Source organism: Excalfactoria chinensis, chromosome 11 (assembly GCF_039878825.1).
Source record: "Excalfactoria chinensis isolate bCotChi1 chromosome 11, bCotChi1.hap2, whole genome shotgun sequence".
NCBI classification, from domain to species: Eukaryota; Metazoa; Chordata; class Aves; order Galliformes; family Phasianidae; genus Excalfactoria; species Excalfactoria chinensis.
Window position 1 is genome coordinate 14,238,016 of NC_092835.1, and position 21,960 is coordinate 14,259,975.

Sequence of the window (21,960 nt, forward strand, 5' to 3'; positions counted from 1 at the left end):
AACACATTAGTCAAGTACTAGAAGCTGTAAACTCATCATTTTCAGTATTGACTCCAACAAGGTTCATCTCAAGCTTTATTAGCAAAAAACCACCTTAGCAGTTTTTAGTTCCTGTCTAACAGTGACCATAATACAGCCAACAATGATCTTAAAAATGGAGAACAGATAATGCTGATTTTTAATTTTAGAACTATCAGTTTACACAGAAACTAGTGACTACAGTGCTTTAGTAATAACTCACACTTCACCCCAATAAACAGTTCTGTTTCATGAGTTCTAATTCTTGTTTTGATAAATAAACTGGTTTTGTTATCTTACTATTCCAACTTCTTAAAAAAGTACCAGCAGTGAAAAGCGGGGATGTAAACACACCTGAAGAAAAGAAGAAAAAGTGATACCACCACCAAATGAATTGGTTTTGCCAGTAATTGCCTTATGGGCATATTTTAAGTTGGAAGCTGACAGCAGTAAATTATATTCTGGTAACTGAATGCCATATTATCTCCTCTACAGATTAAGTGTAGACATGGGGGTGAAAGGGAGGAGGAATATATGAGAAAAGAGGTTTTTTATTAATATAAAGACCATGCCAAAGAAAATGCAAATTTGCAGTTTTGATGTCTATTTTGAGGATCTGAAACAAGGCTTTTAATCAACGTATTATACATCAAATTGATAATGTTAACTTCTGATTATTCAAATGTATGAAATATTCATAGAGAACTGTCCAAACTTTTACATTTCTCAGACTTCTTTTCTCTATTAATTATCATGCCTGGAAGCTTTTTAGTAAAAGCAGCAGCCATCAGCCTGACTGAACCTGACAAGCTAGCAAGGCCCAATTACACTGGCACTCTCTGGCACTTTGATGTGCTGGAAACGAAAAGAGATAGGGGCAAATTGTATAGCACATTATGTTAATGACTTGATTTAATCCAGCCACTAAACTTTATGTAGCCTGTTAAAAAAGATGCTAACACTAATTACACCACTTTGGAAAGGAAAGAAGGGGACAAGCATTTCATACCGACAAAGTGAAGCTCATAAATGTTGTAAATCAAATGAAACAAAATGAAGTAATCTATGATTAATTATACATCATAGACAAGAAGAAAAGAGAAAGAAGCAAGTGGTACAGCTAAGTAGTGGAAAATCTGTTAGATTTCCTTTATGATCAACATATCTGAGAAATAACCATGAACTGTCCAATTTGCAACATGCAAAAAAGAAACAGTATGATCTTAAGTAGCTTAAACAGTTTGGCATACAACTCAGATTCATGGGATAATTAGCATAACAATCACTTAAAATCACAAGACTTATTTACACTGTATGATTACCAGCAGGATACTTATCTCACAAGATAAAAGGCACTGGATTTTGATCTTTAAAAAAATGTGAATTCAGTACCAACTTTCACATTCTGGATTTGGTAAACTAAAAATTTCAAATACATCAGTGCCTAATTTTAAAATCAAATTTGTATCACGTGTTGCCTTCATAGCCTACAGCTTTAATTTTACTATCCACTGTTCCTGAATGTGCACTTCAGTACCTGATGAATCTACAAAGAGGGAAAGTAACAAACTTGAACTCAATCTACTCTCTCAGAAATGTTTTACATTTTTTTGATAACCTAAGATAGAGGAAGACAAAGAATACACAGATCAGTTCTATTATTGTTTGACTTGGTAGAGATGAGTAGCAGCCATCTGAGTTCTCAAATTTACAGGTGGAAATGCAATGTTTATACATAATATATGTCTCTAAAATGTTTCATTTTCAAAAATACCCTCTATGTCTCCCTTCAGCTTATGTATGTGGTAGCATTTAACACTTCTAAAACCCTTCTAGAACTTAAAAACAACAACAAAAACTGCAGTATTTCTCCTAGGAAGCATTGCTTTGAGAAACCTGTAGTTCCAAGGTTTTGTTGGTCATAACAAATGCAGCATGGAAAGATACTGGTAATTATTAATATCTCCTGATTTTCTACAGTTTGTTTTTGGTTGGTTGAACACAGGGAAGGACGATATATGGAAATCCCAGCTAGGTGAACCAAGGTTTTCCTGGCAGCAAAAAATCAAGTTACAACACTTGTAACAGTGACAACAAAGTTGCTAAAGAACAACAAATAGGGAGTTAAAGGAACCAAAATGTTCAGAAATGTACAAAACCAAATCATGTCATACATTAGAATGGTTAAGTTGGATGAGACCTTCATGGGCCATCTAAGTTAAACTGCCTGCCCACATCAGGACTAATCAGAAGTTAAGAACACCAGTGTCTTTCCCTCCACTTTCCATCCTCAGAAGGATGCAGAGAGCAATGAGATGTCCAGTAAGCAAAGTTTCCTCCAGAAAACCCAAGTGAGCCTCTCCTCACAGGACGTGCCTTTCGGCCCTTTTACCAAGGGGCCTCTGGATGCTTTCAAGTAAGTTAACTTTATTTATATACCACCGAGCCCAGAGCTGTAAGCAGTACTCAAGGTGAGGCCACACCAGTACTAAATACAGTCAGGCTTTACATTTCTTTTTTTTCTTAGATTTAGCAAATTGCCATAAAACACTCCAACTGACCTGTTTAATATTCTTGAATATTGGGCTTGAAATAATACAGTCGTCGCTGTCACTATCTGAATCAGCGTAATCATCTGTGTGTCCACCAACTTGACCTGCTAAAATAAATAAAAAATAAATGTAAAAAAAACCACTGTCTGTACGGCATCTGAGATTTGCTGGAAAACGTGATAGTGATATATTAGATACTCCAAATGAAAACTGTACAATTTAGCGTCCAGTAAAGATTTCCTTGCGGAAGCTAGGAGTGGCAAATCAACAACCTATTAAGCAGACTACATAGTTGTTTTTTCCACTTATTTTATAAAAAAAATACACACATTTCCAAGATTAAAGTTGATAAGTACAATGATAAAAGTCCTGTGAGGAGCTTAATTATAAATATCAGATAGTTTAATAAAGGATACGGCCTGAATTTGTAGATTTCCTATGATTGGCTTCAATACCATACACATCCAAAGAATTACTCTTTTTTTTTTTCTTTTCTTAAACAAAGTAGTTCTGTAATGATAATAGATTATTTTTCAGAGCACTCAGGCCTCCCCTTTCTGAAGCAAATTACTTAAAAAAATGCAACAGGGATTCAACACTGTGATTTCCAATTTTACTAATGAATTCTTATGCAGAAGATTTAAAGAACAATGTAAAATTTTAACATTCTGTTTGTTTCTGTATTTCAGAAACAGCTTATTTTACTAACACACAGTTTAGCTCAAAGGTAGAACAGAGTGACCCAGCTGTTATAAAGTTGAAATAAATCTGCTTCTTAACAACTTTATGTCACAGTTGTGATAAGACACGTTATCCTTTCACAGCCTAAAAGGGCTTCCAATACCAGCACTGGCTGTTAGCTGCAGACAAAAGAAGCATATTCATTAAAACAGTCTTTATAACAATGCAGTTCTAACAGAGAATATGAAGACATTCAAAATAGAAGCCAGCTTTCTTTTAATTTTTTATGAATCTAGGTCAGATACCAGATTTTTGCATTCAATTACAATACAGTTTCCATTTGGGATGAAAATAACACCACCATATCCACCACCCATCTTCAGCTATAAAACACACCAGAATATCATTTCTGTCATGAAGCTTCTCATAATGAGGCAGCTCCCACTGCTAGTGAGAAATGAGAGAAAGAAAAAAAAAAAAAAAAAAAAAAGGAAAGACATTTATTAAGGAAATATAGCCACTTATTCATAAAGAATGAATTCTACCTTCTGGTTCCTGGTTTTCAGTTCTTTCTGTCTGATTTCCAGAAGTAACTGAGCTTTGGCCATTCAGCTGCCTTTCTGACAAACGTGAGCTATCTTCTTTCTCTTGTTGAATTTCTGTAGCAGTCTCTTTCACCTCAAGAACTGTAAGGCTTTCTTGTTCGACCTTATATATTATGTGTAATATAAGAATAGATAATCTCATAAAACATCTTGCAAGTTATGAAGGTTTAAAACACGAAGAGTTGTGACTCACATCCATTATAGACGCGTATACCTTGTAAACAACTACATTGTTTTGGCAGTATAAGAAGCAATGAAAAGGTTCCAAGTGTACTAACAAAAAAATGAGGCAAAAGAGACAATTCTCAAACAAAGGACAGGTGGTTGGAAAAAAAAAAAGCATTTTGTTACACCACTGGAACCAAAAGATTGCCAGTTTCCCACAAGAATTTACTTTCACAATCAATTGGACTAATGCAGTATTTAACACTTCACTCTTATAATGCTATCTATTTAGCAATATTCCAAAGTTACTATCTTTCTGCTTTATCTCCCTCTCCATTAAATGATGATAAATTTTTAAAGCAAAGACAAAAGTTTTATCCAGACATAGAAGGAAATAAGTAGATGTGCCTGTCACTCTATTGACCAAAATGAAAGAGTCACAACCAGGGATCACTTTTTTCCCCTCACATTTCACATTTCTGACTTAAGAGATACTCCTTAATGATAGCACAGTTTTTAATGTGTGACTGAAGAGATAACATACATATGGAATTCAAAACCCTGCTAAATAATCTGTTCCCTTCTTTCTTACATAGCTCCCCCCCCCCTTAAGATACTGTTCTGTGGGGCTTCCCGTTGTCTTGCATGAATACATTCCTGCACAGTCATCACAAGATTCAGACTTCAGATAAAGTCCAAATATGTCATGACTTTATATTAACATTACTCTTGTCTGTTACCAGATATAAGGGTTTGCTGTTTGGATAGCTGAAGATGTTATACCTGTAACTATACATCTGGCATCTCAGTTGATTTCTCTCGTATTTAACCTAATTCATAATTCTAGTCTGTGATGTAAAGTTCAGAATAAAGTTCTAGTTATAGTAAACTAAGCAATAGCAGAAAGTGCTGTGGATTGAAAATGTAGGTTACTAGTCAAAAATAAATACAAATAGAAAAAAAAAATCATCACAGCTAATTTTAAGAATGCATAAGTTATTTCCAATGTAGTACTAACAACAATACTCATAACCTTTTATCATTAGCTGTTAGAGAACTGACCAGGAACTATAGGATTTGATTAATACAGTCAGTATTGAGCTTAAAATCAAATAAAAATTTAAACCATGTTTGAGTTGTTTCCATGCAGATCCTTTCACAGAAGGATGTTCAAGTGACAGTTTATCCCATGTCTTGAAATCTAATTGTATCCATAGCATGTGTAGTTGCAGCTGATAAAGCTTGTTGTACAGGAGTGACTATGAATGGTGTCAAATTTTGTATCCCATTGGCACAACACTTCAAATTGATTTCAGTCATCTTAATTTCTATAGTCACTTAAATGTTTGTGTGAGTTGTTAATTAATTTAAGTCACTTTAATAACCTGGAGAACGAAGAAACAGGCCAGAGACTGTTAATCAGTCCTGTGGGAATCTGCCATAAACCCATGAAAATGGAAGCTCAAAAGCTGTGGAAGACAGTAAGGAATTTTGAGGGATTCTGTATTGTTTTCCAGCCTCTATGCAGTACTACATTATCATTCACTGCCTTGGACATGTCATCTTCTTTAGCTGAGTGTTCTCGATTACCAGGTCCATAATTTGTACACTATAACCTAAGAATGTCTCCTTGCTTCAATATGCACAAACATAATATGTTACACTTACTGTCATCTGTACTGAAAAGGTATTCATAACTGACACTGCCTTGTCTACTAGAATTACATGGCACTTGGGTTTCAGTACTGGTACCTATAATAAAAATAGAGGTGAAGTCTATTTATTGGCATATTTGAATCATCTTAGAGTAAATTCTGAGTGACATTATTTTTTTTTCTTATAGATAAATGAAACTGTACTTTCAATTCTAAATCCATGAGATTATGTAATTTTTGTTTGAATAACTTCCCCAAAAACTGAGATCTCTTTCAGAATTAAGCCACAAATGGGTGTAACACTCTACAGAACATCTATGGAATGCAGAGTGAGTTCCACATGAGAAAAGATTTTATGTCCCAGTGGAAGTCCAAGATAGTGGCTACATTTGTACTATGCATTGTTTTACACTAAGGACAAATCCTGGTCCATCAGGGAAGATCTAAATGACCTGCTGTAGTAGGTCTTTGGTATCTCTTAGTTTCTCAAGTTTGTTAAATTACTTACTGTTGCTGACAAAGTAGTAGGAGGAGAGAAGATTGGAGGTTGCATATCTTGTTCTGAACGTAATTTAGGTATCATTGCTATCTCATCTTGAATGTCTTTCTCCAAACCTGCAGCCACTGCGGCTCCACCTGGTGGTAGGTACTCAAACTTCCATTTTAACTCAACTCTGATGGCACCAGTAACCCTTCTTTTAGAATCTGTTATTTCAAATGTACCTGACAACAAAAAGTAAATTGCACTTAAATAGATGGCATACAGTAAACAGCAGTGCAAAGCAAAACATGACTTGAGCACAGAACAGTTTTTGCAGTCCTCATTTTAGAAAGTATTTTATTATTGGAATAAAGCCAAAATATTGTGTTCTGTAGACTCAAATATACTGGATATAATATTAAAGAAACTCAGAAATACAGTATTTAGAATGAACAGGACTACTATATCCTATCAGAATGTCTTGTAGGTTCTCAGGTAACAAGGTAATACAAGGTAAGTAATTCTTACTAACATGGTTCAAAATTTCTAACTAAGCATTCTCATTTTCTACTTTTATTTTTCTTAAATAAATATTTTTAAAATCTATCAATTGCTGAAAGTTTATCAAAGAAGAGACATTAAATTCACTTGGATTTTTTCACCTTTCAGCCCTTTCTGTGGAGGTCATTATAAACTGCATTTTACATTAATCATATAGTAAAATTGACAATAAACAATTCCACATATGTCTTATAGTTGGTAATCAAATGATCATTAAGTAGATTTTGTATTATATATGCCACAGCAAATTTATAAATGATATTAATTTGTGGGTGAGCAGTTGATGCCTTGCAAGCAGAGCTGCTTTCACATAGAATGGAAAAATGGGCCGACAGTCATGAAGTTCAATGATAGCAAATGCAAAGTCCTGCATCTGCTCCAGAATAGCTTCAAGATGCAGAACAGGCTGGGGGTTGAAAAGATACAAGCAGTCCCCCTTGCAGAGAGAAAAAAAAATATATATATATAAAAAAAATAAAAAATAAATAAATAAAAATCCTGTTTTGAGAGACACAATATGAGAGACATAATATGAGTCAAAGACATGTTTTTGGAACAATGAAGGCCAACTGCACTCCAGATTCCATCAGCCAGAATGCAGCCAGCAGGGCCAGAAAAGTTTCTTAATTTATTTGACACCTATGAGATGGTATCTGGAATACTGTGGCCTCCCCTAAACAAGACAGACATTGACACACTTGAGCAAGTTGACTGGAGGACTACCAAGAAATTCTGGGAGTTGGAGCATAGAAGAGTCTGAAAGAAGCGGCTTTGCTTGACCTTCAGAAAAGGCAGCTGAGTGGAGGCATCTTATTGCTATCTGCAGCCACTACTTGTAGAATGCAGAAAAGATGGAACCATAGATGCGCAGCGAGGAGAGGAGACCCAACAGAAAAAGGTGTTTTATGTATTTTTGTTTCCTTTTTTTTTTTTTTTTTTTTTAAATGACAGAGGAAGTCAAACACTGGAACAAGGTCAGCCTGACAGTCGATTTCTACTGTTTGAAATACTCCAAATTCAACTAGGCAAAGTTCTAAATATATTTGACATACTAAACAAGAAGTGAGGATTTTTTTTAGGTTTGAAGAGAACGAATTCTTACCTGAGATAGGTTTGTTACATGCTAAGGGAATAAGAGGCACATTGGCTTTTCCTAAATAACAATCTTCTCCTATTTCAGCATCATCAAATACATAAAACATTAGGGATTCCCATTTCAAGTATCGGTCTAGATCTGCAGTCACTGGCATTTGGAAACACATAAAGTCATCTATTTGTGGGTTGGAGCTGCTAGGAATGACGGGAGTATCATGGTACGCAAAATCAAAAAACTTGTAGACAACATATGAATTTGGCTGAAGATGTTTCTTTCGGGACAGTAGACGGTTACAACGTTTTACTGTAACGTAGAGTTCATTTAAATCGCCATCTGCTGAAGTGTTGACTTGGTCAGTTCTGGGAATTGGCTGCATTAAATGAAAAAAGTTGAATTTTAAAGTTAGAATTCTTATGTTGGCACAGTAAGAAATATATAAATAGAACAAATAAGTTATCTAGATGACACCCCAACTACTGTTTAACTTTCTAAATCTAATTCATTCCATAAATTCAACTACAGCCCTCTTTGATTGCAGGTGTGAGAAGATAAGAGGTTAATCCTTTCAAGAACACAATTATTTGCCTATTTTTTCTAAGATATTGTGACCTAATTGCTATTGGATTACCAAAGTAGTCAAGTGTTATGGATGATTCATAACCAGTGCCACTTTAAAACTATGGATTTGGATTTTTAAAGCTGTTCTGTGTCAAGACAATTTTTAACTGTAGTTCTTTTTGTATGTAATTTTCAATAATTAACACAGCACTGCAGATTTGCATTCCCTTTTTCTTTCTCCAAAACCTTTATGTTAGTAAAGAAATGACAAAAATAGAAATCAGCACATGAACAGCAAAAAAAAGTGTGGAATAAGAAATTAGGTAAATTGATAAAAATGAAAGAACAGCACAAAAATCCAAATAACATGACTGTCTTTCAGAAGCAATCCCCAACTACATTCACCTCATAACGGTTTGCTTTCTTTTATGGTAATGTGTCACAGCTAATTTAATTCATCGTACATAATTATCTTGTTTATGAAACTCAAAATTCTGTCTTGCAATATTTGGGGGAACATGAATCAATTTGATTTTGCATGACAAAATGGTAAATATTTTTATTAAATAATCCAAACTGAAATTGGTAGAGACAGTCAATCATGACAGTTTTAGATTCTCCTGAATAAGTAACATTAAGACTATTATTTCTAGCTACAAACATAATTGGGGGGAAAAAAGAGAAAGACTCTTTATAGCAGTTTTTTGTACAGTTCACGTTTCCATGATTTCTGCCTCTCATAAAGGACAAAGTTTTATATTTATATGTTTAACTTGTGAAAGCCTCCATTTTGTAATACACAACTGAAGGCATTTCTGCAGCTACAGACTAATAGTATCTGTAACATAACGTAACCACCTGGGCCACTTTTACATGACTTTCAGTTTCTGCTATGAAACATCTCTGAAAACTGCAGTCTCAAACAGCTATTTTAAAAGCTGTTCTTCATTTCTGCAGTTTCTGCTATTCTGTTTTTTCCTTAATAACCAGTATATTTCAGTTGCTTGAATTTCCAGTTTTACAACAATTACAACAAAATGCTCTGTTCCGCACATCTTATCTTTCATCCGTGTTTGGATCTGTAACATAGCTAGAAATAACAATCAAAAATAGAGAAAACTGCAGATTTGAGCATTTAACAATGGCCAGATTTTAGTCGTTAGTTAAAGATTGCTTTGAGTTAAAAATACCTCTGAGTAAAATCTGATTTAAAGCAAATGTTACATTGTTGTCTAACCCAAAGATATTCTGAAAATATCTGCATTGACCATTCATAGAATTTGTACATCATACTTCCCAACATACATTATGGAATCAGTAGAGATTTGGGTTTAATATAAACTCACGTGGTTGTACAGTAAAATACATCGAAGTTACGCTAGACAAAGAATTGTTTTTATTTCCTAAACTAATCGATAAATCACAACTATACAGAGCTTTGTATCATGATAATTCTCTTCATCAAGTAGTAATTAAAAAGAAAACAAAAAGTGAAATTATCTCAATGTCAATGTGTGCAAACAGTATGAACTTTTAAAACTTTCTGAACAATTGCTTCATCAATAATACCTGAGACCTGGATAGTTTAACATTCCTGAATATTCCACTAGGATAAAATGTAAACGAAATCTGGCTTTTCTACAGATTGAGAAAAATAAATATAATATTTACATAATATTTCATATGTTCTAGTGACAGAGCCTATGTAAGTAAGCAATTGAAGTTTAAGACATTGCCTCTTCAGCAAAACTCCAATTCAGCTGTAATGCAGGAAAAAAAAAATAAAAAAAAAATATATATATATATATAAAAATATATATTATTATTTATATATATTATTTATATATATTATTATTTATATATAATTATATATATATATATAAATAATGCAATGGGGAAAAGAACAGTTTATCCAAAACTATGTAAACACAAAACTAAGCATACCTGGAATTGTGATTCGGATTCCCTAAGATTGGGTGTTACATACCCCCGAGCCTTAGAGTTCTTTTTGTAAAGACCAATGGATTGATCCATAGGAGCTCGTAACCTGATCCAATATTCTACAGTACCAAAGTCTTGGATGTTTCCATTTATTCCTAAGGAAACATGGGATCACATTTTCACTTCAACTTAAAATGACTTCAAAACAATGACTTAAGTTAAAAGAAACAACAACACACCCCAAAGCCAAACCAACTCCCCCTTATAGATGCTACTATTTGAAGTATTTTCTACTGTTTTAAGACCATTTCTGCCCTTTCAATGCTTTATGAGTATTAATTATAATCAGACCTCTTATCTCTTCAGCGAACTTAACAGTTATAACTACAACAGCCATAATTTCTTCTGTTATTTATGGATAAAGGAGGAGGATATATACCTATGGGCCAAGTATAAAGCACTGATATTTGACAGTCTTATAAAGCAGAAACATTTTTGCGTTTTCATGTATATTACACCAATCAGAAAAACTATTGATGTGAGAGGAAAATCATTTAGTATAATTTAAGTTCATTACAAGACTTAACTGAAATTATTTTTTCATAGTTAAGTAAGTAGGGCCACCTTGTATCAATAATAATCTTAGAGAATGAAGGAAACCTGCGTTAAACAACTAAAACACAAATAACATATAAGACAATAATGAAAAATGAAAGAGAATGTCAGATTTTGAAGATCTTCTCTGCAGTGTTCATAGAAGAACTGTGAAATATGAATAGTACAGTAATGCAAACAAGAACTCTGCTCTAACTCCTTTTCTCCATGCTGTCATCATATAATTATACCGAGAAAGGTAATACTGTCTTAATAAAATATCCTTTACTCATGAAATTACACTTGGTAAGTAACTTCTATACAAGACAAAGAATCTTCTGCCATTTCTAGACAAGATTTTCTAATGCTATTTGCAGTATGTTGTAAAATTCTAATATATGTCACATCAGGTCATTTTATTACCATCATCTCTGTTCTCACTGATTATTGGTAAAATTTTACCTGTTTGAAGAGCCAGAATCAACAAAAAATGCTGCACATCCAACATAATCTACTTTTTTTTTTTTTTAAGCCATTCTTTTTTCTTTTGAAATAGCAATAAATAAATCAATTGTTGGTCAAATACAGTTTACTGGTCACTTAATCACACCAAACAAAATACTTTCTCATATGTTAATTACCAACTAAAGCTGCCTTGGTATAGATCCTCCCATTCTGTTCCAGGGTTTCATGGAGCGTCAGCTGGCATGTAGCAACTGTTTCATAATCTAAGCCACATGGATGATGAACCTCAAAAGTGATACTCTTATTCTCCACGTACTCCAAGAAGAATTCATCAATCCTTACAAGATACTGAAATGTCAAGTCATATGACAGGGTATATCCATGCAAAACAGGGATTGTTTGAATTTCAAAGTCATAAAATGAATAAGAACAAAAAGCTGTAGGTTCCTGGTCACCAAAAGCATGCACCGCAGCAGACGAGAACTTCACTTTGCTGATATGAATTTCAAAAAGTCCTTCCCCCCTTTCCAGGTGCATGGTTGCATCAAATTTATTCTGTGGATTGCCTGACACTGTTTCTGGTCCGGATTTGTACTGTTTAGTACTATAGACAACAACTTTCATTTGGGCTGCAATAAAGAGAATGAGAGGAACAACATGACTGTTTAATTCTATTACAGTAACAATCTTAAATTTTTAGAAACAAAACAAAAAATCAACGAACACAAATTGCACACTTAAAATCAGACACCCATGGTTAGCTTAGCATGCTCAGAATACTTCCACAATGCACTTGCATCAATATAAGTAATAACACAGACTGCTAAAAATTATTAACTGTAGAAAAGCAAAAATACTGAAGTCTTATATGATGATCAAAGTAAGTATTTTTATGCTAAAGTTTAGCAGAGACTTAAGATGTGTATTTTTGAAGGGTTGAACTACAAATTATATTATTTGCTGGGGAAAGAATGAATAAGTGTTTACAGAATTAAGACACAAATCATCACACAGTCCTTTAGCACAGAACATGCAACTTAGAGACAAAATATGATGAATGCTGTTGCATTAAGCTTTGTAAGTTATCCCATATTGCACTTCCCATTTACCACTTATACAATACAATAAAGTCATTAAAACATAATTTCAAATTCATGATGTTAAAATATTCTGTAGGCATGTTATGCCATAACTTTGAGTTTTTGCAACGTATAAAAAGTTATGTAATAACTGAACAGAAAAATTAAAATAAAAAAAAAATAATTGACAAATCACAAATACAGAATTTAAGAATGGAGGTTTGTCTACTTATGCTGCAACAGTTGCAGCATAAAGTACCCTCTCGCCTTTTATTTCATAAGTAGCTCTTAAGTCAATGAAACAGCACATAGTTAACAGAACATGGAGGATCTGATCTTTCTGTCCTAAGAATTAAAAGGTGTTTCAACTGCTGAACAAGTTTGTAATCTAAGAATAACAAAAAAATTGGAGGAAAATATGATTCAAAAATACCTTCAAGATTTCTGATGTGCTCAGCCCTAATATCAAGAAGATGGACATACTTTCCTATTTTTAACTCATATTCTTTCTGTAGACTTTCGATCTGCTTTGCCATTGTCTCAAGTTCAGACTGAAAAAAAAAATTGCATGTGAAAAGGACCACCGAAGCATATCGACACTGACATTGCAAATGCTTTTGGCTAGAAAAGAGAAAATACAGTTAAATTTGAGAAAGAATTTAGGGCACAGAAAAAGAACAAATTTGAATTCAACGCCACAGGAACCAGTTCTAATTTTAGCAAAATCTACAATCATCATTGAGGAAAACTGACTAGTGATCCGTTCAGAACAATATTCCTGATAGTTTTTGTAAAGATTGCATTATTTTAACCTCAGATGGATCGAATGAAAACCAAAATATCATCCGCAATAATCCAGCACAAGAGGCTGAAAGCTGAGAGTTGTAGAAAGGAAGCTTCATTGAGAAGTGTAGGCCTGATAAGAGCTCTGAGATAATCCCATGAAGGCAAGTGCTTAAGGGCTCTAATCAGGGTGAATTAAAAGACTGAAGTTATAGTCATTTGGATCTGGTGGTTTTTGAACACTTCTTTCAACATTAACAAATTTTGTTAGGTTATTTCATAAAACAGACTGGCTTGGGTAATTCAGAAGCCTTAATTATGACTTCATTTTTTTCCTGAGGGAACAAGTTCCAGTGCTACAAATGTTAAGATGTTATCATCAGGTTATCTACCACTACGAGTGGAGTTTAGTACCTTGTAACCTTTGTTAATTTTATGCTCTACAACTAGCATATGCCTTGTCTTTTCAAGTTCTTGCACTGTTTCCACATGTTTTAACTGCAGCTTCTGCAAGGAACCTTCCAAATCTTTACGGGTATCATCATCTTCTTTTTCCAGACATAAAAGGTCCCCATTCTTCTGCTGCTTTTGAACCTGGAGAAAATTTTAAAAGTTACTAGAAAAAACTTTCACAAATTACCTAGATGTTTTGTGCATAGATTAATATAACACTGGAAGAAGGACATATGATAACACAAAAAATAAAAATGCCATGGACCCACCACGATTTTATTTAGTAATGTAAACTTCCAATTTGTGTACATTTCTGATGTATCATGTATTCAGAAGCGATCAAACTTCTCAATCCACCTAATACATTTACCTCTTATATACTTGATAATAATGCTCCAGTGAATGCCCAAAAACTGAATTATTCTCAAGCCTACATTACTGTTCTTACTAATACTGATGTTTGATTGTTGATCTTTTCCTTGCTTTACTTCTTTTGTTACCATTATAGAATTACTATCAGCTTTCAAGTAGCAGTAAGATTCTACTTACAGTAAACATTATAAATTTCAGTAAACATGGTTTAAATTAAATGTGGGTCTTCAAGAACAGTGGAAACTTAAAGCACTCATTTCTCTCCTGCTCACTTTCAATTCAGTTTTGACAAAAAATAAAACTACAACTTACAAGCAAGTGAAAAAAAAACCAAACAGATTTTCAGTGTATTTCTCTATTCGTAAATATAGAGAGACTAACTAGTAAGCTACGAGGTTGCTCCAGCACTTTTTCAAAGTTTCAACACTTAAAATATGCTCATAACGAATTAAAGAATTAAAAAAGAAAACGTTTTTTAATCAACGTTACAGAACAAGATGGTGCAATTGCTCACTGAAATGAGAAGGAGCAAGCTTTATAGAAAACACTTATGAATCTGATTTAATTCCCCTTTAGTGTCATTATGAATTCTATATAACTCTATAGTGTGAAATCTAGGTAACTTTAAATTTCATCCTCACAATTCTCATCTTTCCTCTTGCTTCACTGTACCTGAAAAATGACCTGTGCACACATACATGCAGGATGCATGAACTACTGCAGAAATCCAGCCCTTGTGAACCCAGGGCACTGTGTCCAAAAGAGGTAACAGTAAACAAAAAAAAGGGAGTTCTTTGAAAGTTACCTTTGTGAGCGAGAGAGCTTCACTATTGAGTTCTGCTGGATCAGCATCACATTCCTGAAAGACAAATACTCAGTGAAGATGTAGTATCAGATGTGGGTGAACACTGAAGAAATATATTCTGAATGACAAGATGCACTCTCGCTGGACACAACATTTTAATCATTATTAATATTTTTGTATTCTTTTACTTTCAAAAAGCATTACAAATAAAGCATAGAATTTATTTCTTGGCAATTTTCTAAGAAGATTTTACCTTGGTCAAATTCTTCATGCGATCTTCCAGTTCCTCTAGCAGTTTCTTATTTTCCAGGTAACATGACTGCAGTTCTTTGTTCTCTTGCATCAGCTTTTCCTTTTGGTCTTAACATAGGGAAATAACAGAACATATTGCTTAAGGTAACTATAAAAACAAAATAAGCTTGCTTTTTTCGTATTAACGTATGCATTAAAACTTCATCTAGAGATGTAGAAACTAATTTATTTGGTACAGCAAAATCTTTTACTAGCAAACTAGGAGGGAGCTGGGTAGAAACCTGCTGTTTCTTACACCTGGTAGATGTGAAGAGATTAAAAACAAACCAAAACCAAAACATTCTTTCTTTCATGAAGATTGAACTGACAGCATTATTCTACACTTCGTGTATTTTCAGACAGACCACTAGGCATGGCTACAGTATGACTTCATTGGGTTTCTGCTTTTGGGAAAGGTCGGGAAAGAGAATAGAGAGTCTGAGTTCTCAGTCTGAATAACTAAATACAATTCCACTTCTCAGTCTAAGGTTGAAGATAATTTCAACAAACAAGTACAAATGCACAGCTATTTCCACACTGACATCTCAGGAGCCTCAGGAAGAAATTAGTCTCATAATAGGACAAACTTCAGGACTGGATCAAGTAATTATAACAACATGCTTTCTCTCACATAGAAAAGTTTTAAAAGCACTGAAGTTTCTAAGGAATGAGAAGTACTCTTCTGTCTGTTCTCCTCCCCAGTTGAGCTCCTTATTCTCTCTAGAACAACATATTTTCACCTTTTTTTTTTCTCCCCCCCGTTGCATTTTTTATACAATGTATTGAAATACTGTGAATTCATATTCCAGGTCAGAGTGACAGAAACATGAACCGTCACCTTGACAGGCAAGCAATAGCTGTTGTAATCCCCATCTGTACTGGTAGGACTTAATAGATATAACATTAAACACTTAGTTGAGAATATATTCTACAGCTTTCAACAAATATTCCACGATATCATTTTAATGCTGGAGTCTTTTCTGTTGACCTTCAGGGCATGAAGCACAACTTCACTATTTTCACAGAATAGCTTTTCCACTTTGAGTATTGAACTCCACGGGAAACAGGTGGCTGAAATAGTCTTGAGGGTTTCGGCATGTTTGAAAAACTGGCATCAAGTTAGTCTTAATTTTGCAGAGCTTATATATCAAATGACATCTTCACTAAAAATAAATCATCTGTAGAATCATTCATTGATCTTTTACACAGTAGCCTTCTCACCCACGCATCTTGGGAATCCACAAGAGCCATTTTCAATTCAAATACAAACTAACCACTACACCTTTTATTGCAGTCACAAGAAAAAAGCAATGCATTTGCACAACTGAGAAGAAACTGCACTAAATGCTTAAAACGAAAAGCTAAAAATAATCGAGTATATAAGAAAACAATTATGCCTTTTGATAAATACAGCAGTGAGATAGGGGTGAGAGTGCTAAGTCCTTGACAAAAGATTGTGGAACACTCATCTGCATTAGAGTAAATCAACTAAGTTGAAGGGTCTATACAGGTCTCACATAACTGCACAATAAATGAACTTAGACTAGTGGCTTACAACTTGAGAAAGACTGTCTTCTTGTCTGTAAGATTTTCTTCATTTAGAGGTGAATAAGGGGGAAATATATTGACCCACTGAAGTATTAATGCAACTGGAGTTAAAGGATCTTCATTTAGCACATAGTCTCTATCCTTAGTACAGAAATTGACTCGATAGTCATAACTTAAGCACACTTTTCAGTGTACTAGTAAAAGACAGCTTTGAATTCACCACTACGAAGGAACTGCATTTTTCTGCAGAACATATCTGTAGTCCAGCACCAGAGAAATTTGCATCAGGAAATAACAGCAGTTACTTCAGAAATGTACCTCTTTCCATTTTCATCTCGTCAAGGATTTTATCTTTGTCCTCTGAACTAGATTTGACAGCAGCCTCTAGTTCAGCAATTTGAAGTTTCAGTTGCTCTTCCTTTAATTTCCAGTCCTGTTCACGGGCCTGGATACTGAAGATACTGCAATAAAACATGTGGCATATGAGTAACTTTTCAAAATCAACTTCAACAGAAAATAATAAAGAAGAAAGCTTTTTGTGGCACAGAGACCGCTGTCATCATGTCTCAGGAATTAAGTAAACATATGCTGGTCTGCTGCTGTTGAAACCAAGGCGCCTTTCTCAGGCTGTGGTTAAAAAACATGAAAGAGTTTGTGGGATGAGCAAAGGAACTGGCCTTAATTTAGAGCTCCAAAGTCAGAAAAGTTGGCAACATGCAACATTTGTGGGACTAACTAGAAGAGGAATTCAGATACGTATTCCAGAGTAATCCACAGCTTCAAACCTCGGCAACTGACAACTAACAAAACCATTCCTTCCGCATACAAAACCTCTTAATGCAGAGAACTAGGATCACCCACCTGATTCCTTTTAAATCTGTGAAAGACACAGAGCCTAAAGTCAGTTGCCTATTCAAAGAAATGCTGACCACAAAGTGACAAGAGTTTTCTCATAATGTAGAGCAATAATTCTGATACCGATTAAGAAATAATAATAAGTAATCTTTCCTCCACTTAAATAAATAAAAAACCGAGGCAGGCAGATATTAGAATAACTATTTTTCCTGTAACACATTATTTACTTGTAAACTACCAATCCGCGTGTAGTAAGATTGCATAGACACAGAATCAGAACTGCTGAAACCATGACAAAATGTGCAGCTCAGACTGAAATAAAAGTAAGGACATTACCCAATTTACAGTACAGTTCCCAGTGGGTAAGAAGACACAGTAATGCAGTGTGTTTCTTGTAATTTATACGCTGAGTACCATGGTCTTCATGCTATTATTATTCAATAGTTGCATTATTGACCAGAAAAATGCCCTTCATCTTAAAAACAGTCATAAAGCAGTTTATTGACTTCTGTAATCTGTGAAAAATCAGAAATGGCAGTGTATTCATTAATAAATGAGCTCTTTCCACTAAGCACATTGGTGAAGCTGTCTGGTTAGAAAAGCAACTTTTCTTTTTGTACATCTTCTGACACACAGTTATCCATCGATCTACGTACTGATCTATCTATTCCAGAATTTCATATAACAAAAGCTAACTGAAAAAAAAAAACAAACAACCAAAGAGAAGAAAGAAATATGGCAAAAGGGACAGCCCATATACCTTGGAAGACAGTACATGCTGAATGAAAGGCAACAGCCAGTTTTGAGGGCAGTGACTACACAAAGTAGTTGTGAGTACATAAAAATGAATTTATACCTAAGTATATGAGAAGAATTACTTGAAGATTAAAGAAAAAGTATAGCATGAATTCTAAGCTACAACAGCATGAGCAAGAGTTCTCAATTCCTAGTCTTCATAAGAATACTTTCATCACTCCCTAAATTCTTTTTCTCATCCCGCATCTGATCTCACCTGCTTTTTGACACAGATCTCTAAATACATACTATCTTACAGGACAATAGTGTCTTTTACAGCATGTGTGAACTTAACCAGTGCTTCTAGGTCCTACAGTAATATATACTTAACTTTGCTGTGCCAAAATTTTGAGAACAGCGTGCAGTAAATACAATACACAGAACCCACAATCACTTCTGTAGATTTAGTATTACACAGCTACAGGAAAGACAGTATGTTATATAACTGCTTAGACTTATCACTTTTGAAGATGTAACTGGCTTTGATAAGGAAAGAATAAATCTTAGCAAGACAAGATATGAATTATCTTTAGTTTTCAAACTTCTGAAATGTTTAAGTTTTAGAGACCACTGTGCCCAACTATACATGCATTCAATATCTTTAGGTACAATTACTTCACATAAATATGCAGCTACACACTATTTCAGTTTTTCAAAAGAGTATGCTGTCAGAAAAATAACACAGTAATGTTATTTTATGACAGTAGTTCAGCATTTAGATATTTAAATGAACATAAGTTTTGGCAAGTAGCCTATATAATACTAATATTTATATCCCTTTGAGTGGAGTCCACTTCTGCTGTTTTCTCCCTTTGAATTTTAAGATTACTGTTACTTGAATTCATGTGCAATTTCTTTCACATTTACTGCATTTCACTGAAGACCGAGCCATCTGGCTAACTATAAATGGTCAACCACATCTGGCACCACTTCCTTTGGAGACAGTTTAAGCATTTCTAGATTTGCATTACAAGGTCATATGAAAACAATTCCTCCCGATCTTTAATCCAAATGAATTGTTTTCTTGGATAGTGACTACATAATAAGAGTCAACTGACAAATTCATGCTTGTTCTTTGTAAACTTTTCAGATCCGATTCTCAGTCCTGGCCTTGGCAAAATTCCCATCAACTTTGAAGAGAAATTGCAATAGAACAACATTTTCAAGAAAAGGGCTCATGTCTTTTATTTCCCTTGTAAAAAACAAACAAACAAACAAACAAAAAACTAACATCATAAAAAAGGAAACAACGCAAGGAAACATGATTAACCTGGCACCTGTGGACACTGGACTACCCACCACAGTCAACAGGTATTCTGTATTATTCTAACTGGTATCGGAAATTGTTCTAACTAGTATCAGAAAAAGTTGCCAATTAAACAGTAGATTTAGGTAAATGATTTACCTGTTAGATAGCTTCTCATATTCTTCCTTCAAGTGCTCCTTCTCTTGCTCTAGATCCTTTATTCTTGCTTGTAACTAAGAAAATTTCAAACATGGAAGGACAGTAAGGAAATAGAAAATAGTAAACTATAAAGAATTTATAAAGATAGTTACTTAATACTTTGTATGTATTGTCAGGAAGAGTTACTAGTCTTTTTCATAAAACCATGCCTAATAAACTTGAAAATAACACTTTTTTTCTACCACATCGCAGCCTCTCTCATATTCCTCATATAAGGTTGAGACTAGTGAGCATGTGCTGAAGAACAACAGTATCTAGTTATATTTTATCTTATCCTGTAGAATATTTTTTGTTTTGCATTAGATATGATTAATTCAATAAATAAATAGCAAAATATGATCAACAAGTAAAGTATTATGATTGTTACTCCTCAACCCACCACTTGTTTAACAATAGATTTGGCAACAAAATTCTATGCTTTTCTTCAGTGTCCAAACACTGGTGCAGTGATTACGTAGCTCGGCTGACAAGTACTTTATGAAATGCAAGCAGAACCATGGGATTTTCTCTCTAATGCGTTAGCTATGAGTTTAATCATGTCAGTCTTCTAAATGTGATTGGAAGGTTTATTTACCCTTTAGCACTGAAAAGTATTTTCCCTTATCTATGTATATCATCCAAAGCAGATTCTAGTTCCCTTGGACACATTCTCACCTCCTCTACTCTTTTATTGGTAAGAGTCACTGACTGCAATTCTTTTTCAAGACGGAGGCTCTTTAACTGCTCCTCTTTAAGCTGGAGATTCAGGTCACTAGTTTTTGCTATTAAAGCATCATGGTTAGTCTTCAAATTCTTCTGGTTCTACAAAAAGAAAAGAAGAAAATCAAGGGTAGGAAAAGTTAAAGAAAATCACTCTGCTTTACAATACTGCATATTCTATCAGTGTTCTGGCAGCATTTGATATATATTCTCAACATGGTCAACAGGAGACACTCTTGAACTATGAAACAGGAAAAAAATTCATTACATATGGCCAAGAGAAGGTAGCATTCTTGTTGCTTTCATGAACGTTAAACCGCCAGTTTAGTCATAATGAAAAGAACCAAGATATACATCTGTTAAACAATTAAAAGATTTTGCTGTGGTTACAGTGGTTAGACATGCTGACCAAAAACACTGCAGTAGCAAGCAAAAATGAATGCTGACCACAGTTATGTTAATCACAGAACTTGCTGCAGATCTGTTAACCCTTAGCTGTAGATATATAACTGTTTCATAATCCCAATATACTAGGCTGTACTTCATTGCTAGCAGTAATTTAATAAAGGACTTATGATTTATTTTGTGTTTTAATTTACTTTAATTGTATATATTAGGGCACATTTAACCAATTTTAATATTTAATGGAAGATACTGACAGAACCTCTATTTCCAAAATATTAGTTAATGTTGTAATGTCTACATTTCATAATGTTTTAATAATGCCTCACAAAAAAATTTCATGTAAAACACATGCAAATTATGACTTGGGGAAAAAAGAAAAAAGCTAAAAACCAATCTCCTGTTTAATAAAATGGCTATATGCATATATAAGTTGGCTATACATCTATAAGAATAGATAATGTTCAATGGTTATAGACAAAAAACTATAACCTTCATGTTTTCCTTAAAATATTCCTAGAAAGTAATTAAATGAAGAAGCTGAATGCAAATCCAGTGCAAATTGTTTAGGTTCACATGAAATACAAATATCTAGAAACAAACACACAAGACCACAGAAAACCCAATCCGTGGCCATATCTTTGGCCTCTCACATCTCATTTCTTCATAAGAACAATCTGAAGGGGAATAAATGATATTAGCAGACAGTCGTATTCCAGAGAGAGATAAACTATATCACTCATCAATTTTTAATAGTCCTTCTTCAGAGCTTCTATTGCTCTGTCCTATACCTATATTTGTAAATAGAAAAAAACTTGTATCCATTATTTCATAAAAATAAGATGAAACAGAAAACACTTTCATTCTTTGGGAAAACAAAACAAAACAAAAAAAGGCAGCTTTCAATGTGAATATTAGAAACAATGCCTTTAAATATCAGCCTGAATCTTAGTCATGTGTTTCTAATTCAACTCTTATCAAGACAGAGGCACAAGACCATAAGAAATTGAGGTCTGCTGTAAATTACCAAAAGTCGTATAT

General features: G+C 34.0%; 1 protein-coding gene across 2 annotated transcripts in view; it reads right to left on the reverse strand.

The window, feature by feature from the left end:
- The window catches only part of RPGRIP1L (RPGRIP1 like), a 52,752-nt gene that overhangs the window by 14,550 nt on the left and 16,242 nt on the right, over positions 1-21,960 (reverse strand). The window contains exons 9-21 of one of the 2 annotated variants that reach the window (XM_072346326.1): positions 20,473-20,619; positions 19,759-19,832; positions 17,022-17,164; positions 15,118-15,224; positions 14,865-14,918; positions 13,649-13,828; positions 12,885-13,002; positions 11,549-12,001; positions 10,317-10,468; positions 7,821-8,184; positions 6,185-6,399; positions 3,797-3,959; positions 2,580-2,674 (exon numbers count right to left, since the gene is read on the reverse strand). In XM_072346326.1, the coding sequence (XP_072202427.1) occupies positions 2,580-2,674; positions 3,797-3,959; positions 6,185-6,399; positions 7,821-8,184; positions 10,317-10,468; positions 11,549-12,001; positions 12,885-13,002; positions 13,649-13,828; positions 14,865-14,918; positions 15,118-15,224; positions 17,022-17,164; positions 19,759-19,832; positions 20,473-20,619 (2,265 nt within the window). Of the gene's footprint in view, positions 1-2,579; positions 2,678-3,796; positions 3,960-6,184; positions 6,400-7,820; positions 8,185-10,316; positions 10,469-11,548; positions 12,002-12,884; positions 13,003-13,648; positions 13,829-14,864; positions 14,919-15,117; positions 15,225-17,021; positions 17,165-19,758; positions 19,833-20,472; positions 20,620-21,960 lie in introns of both variants that reach the window. The other variant, XM_072346325.1, reaches the window with a different exon arrangement.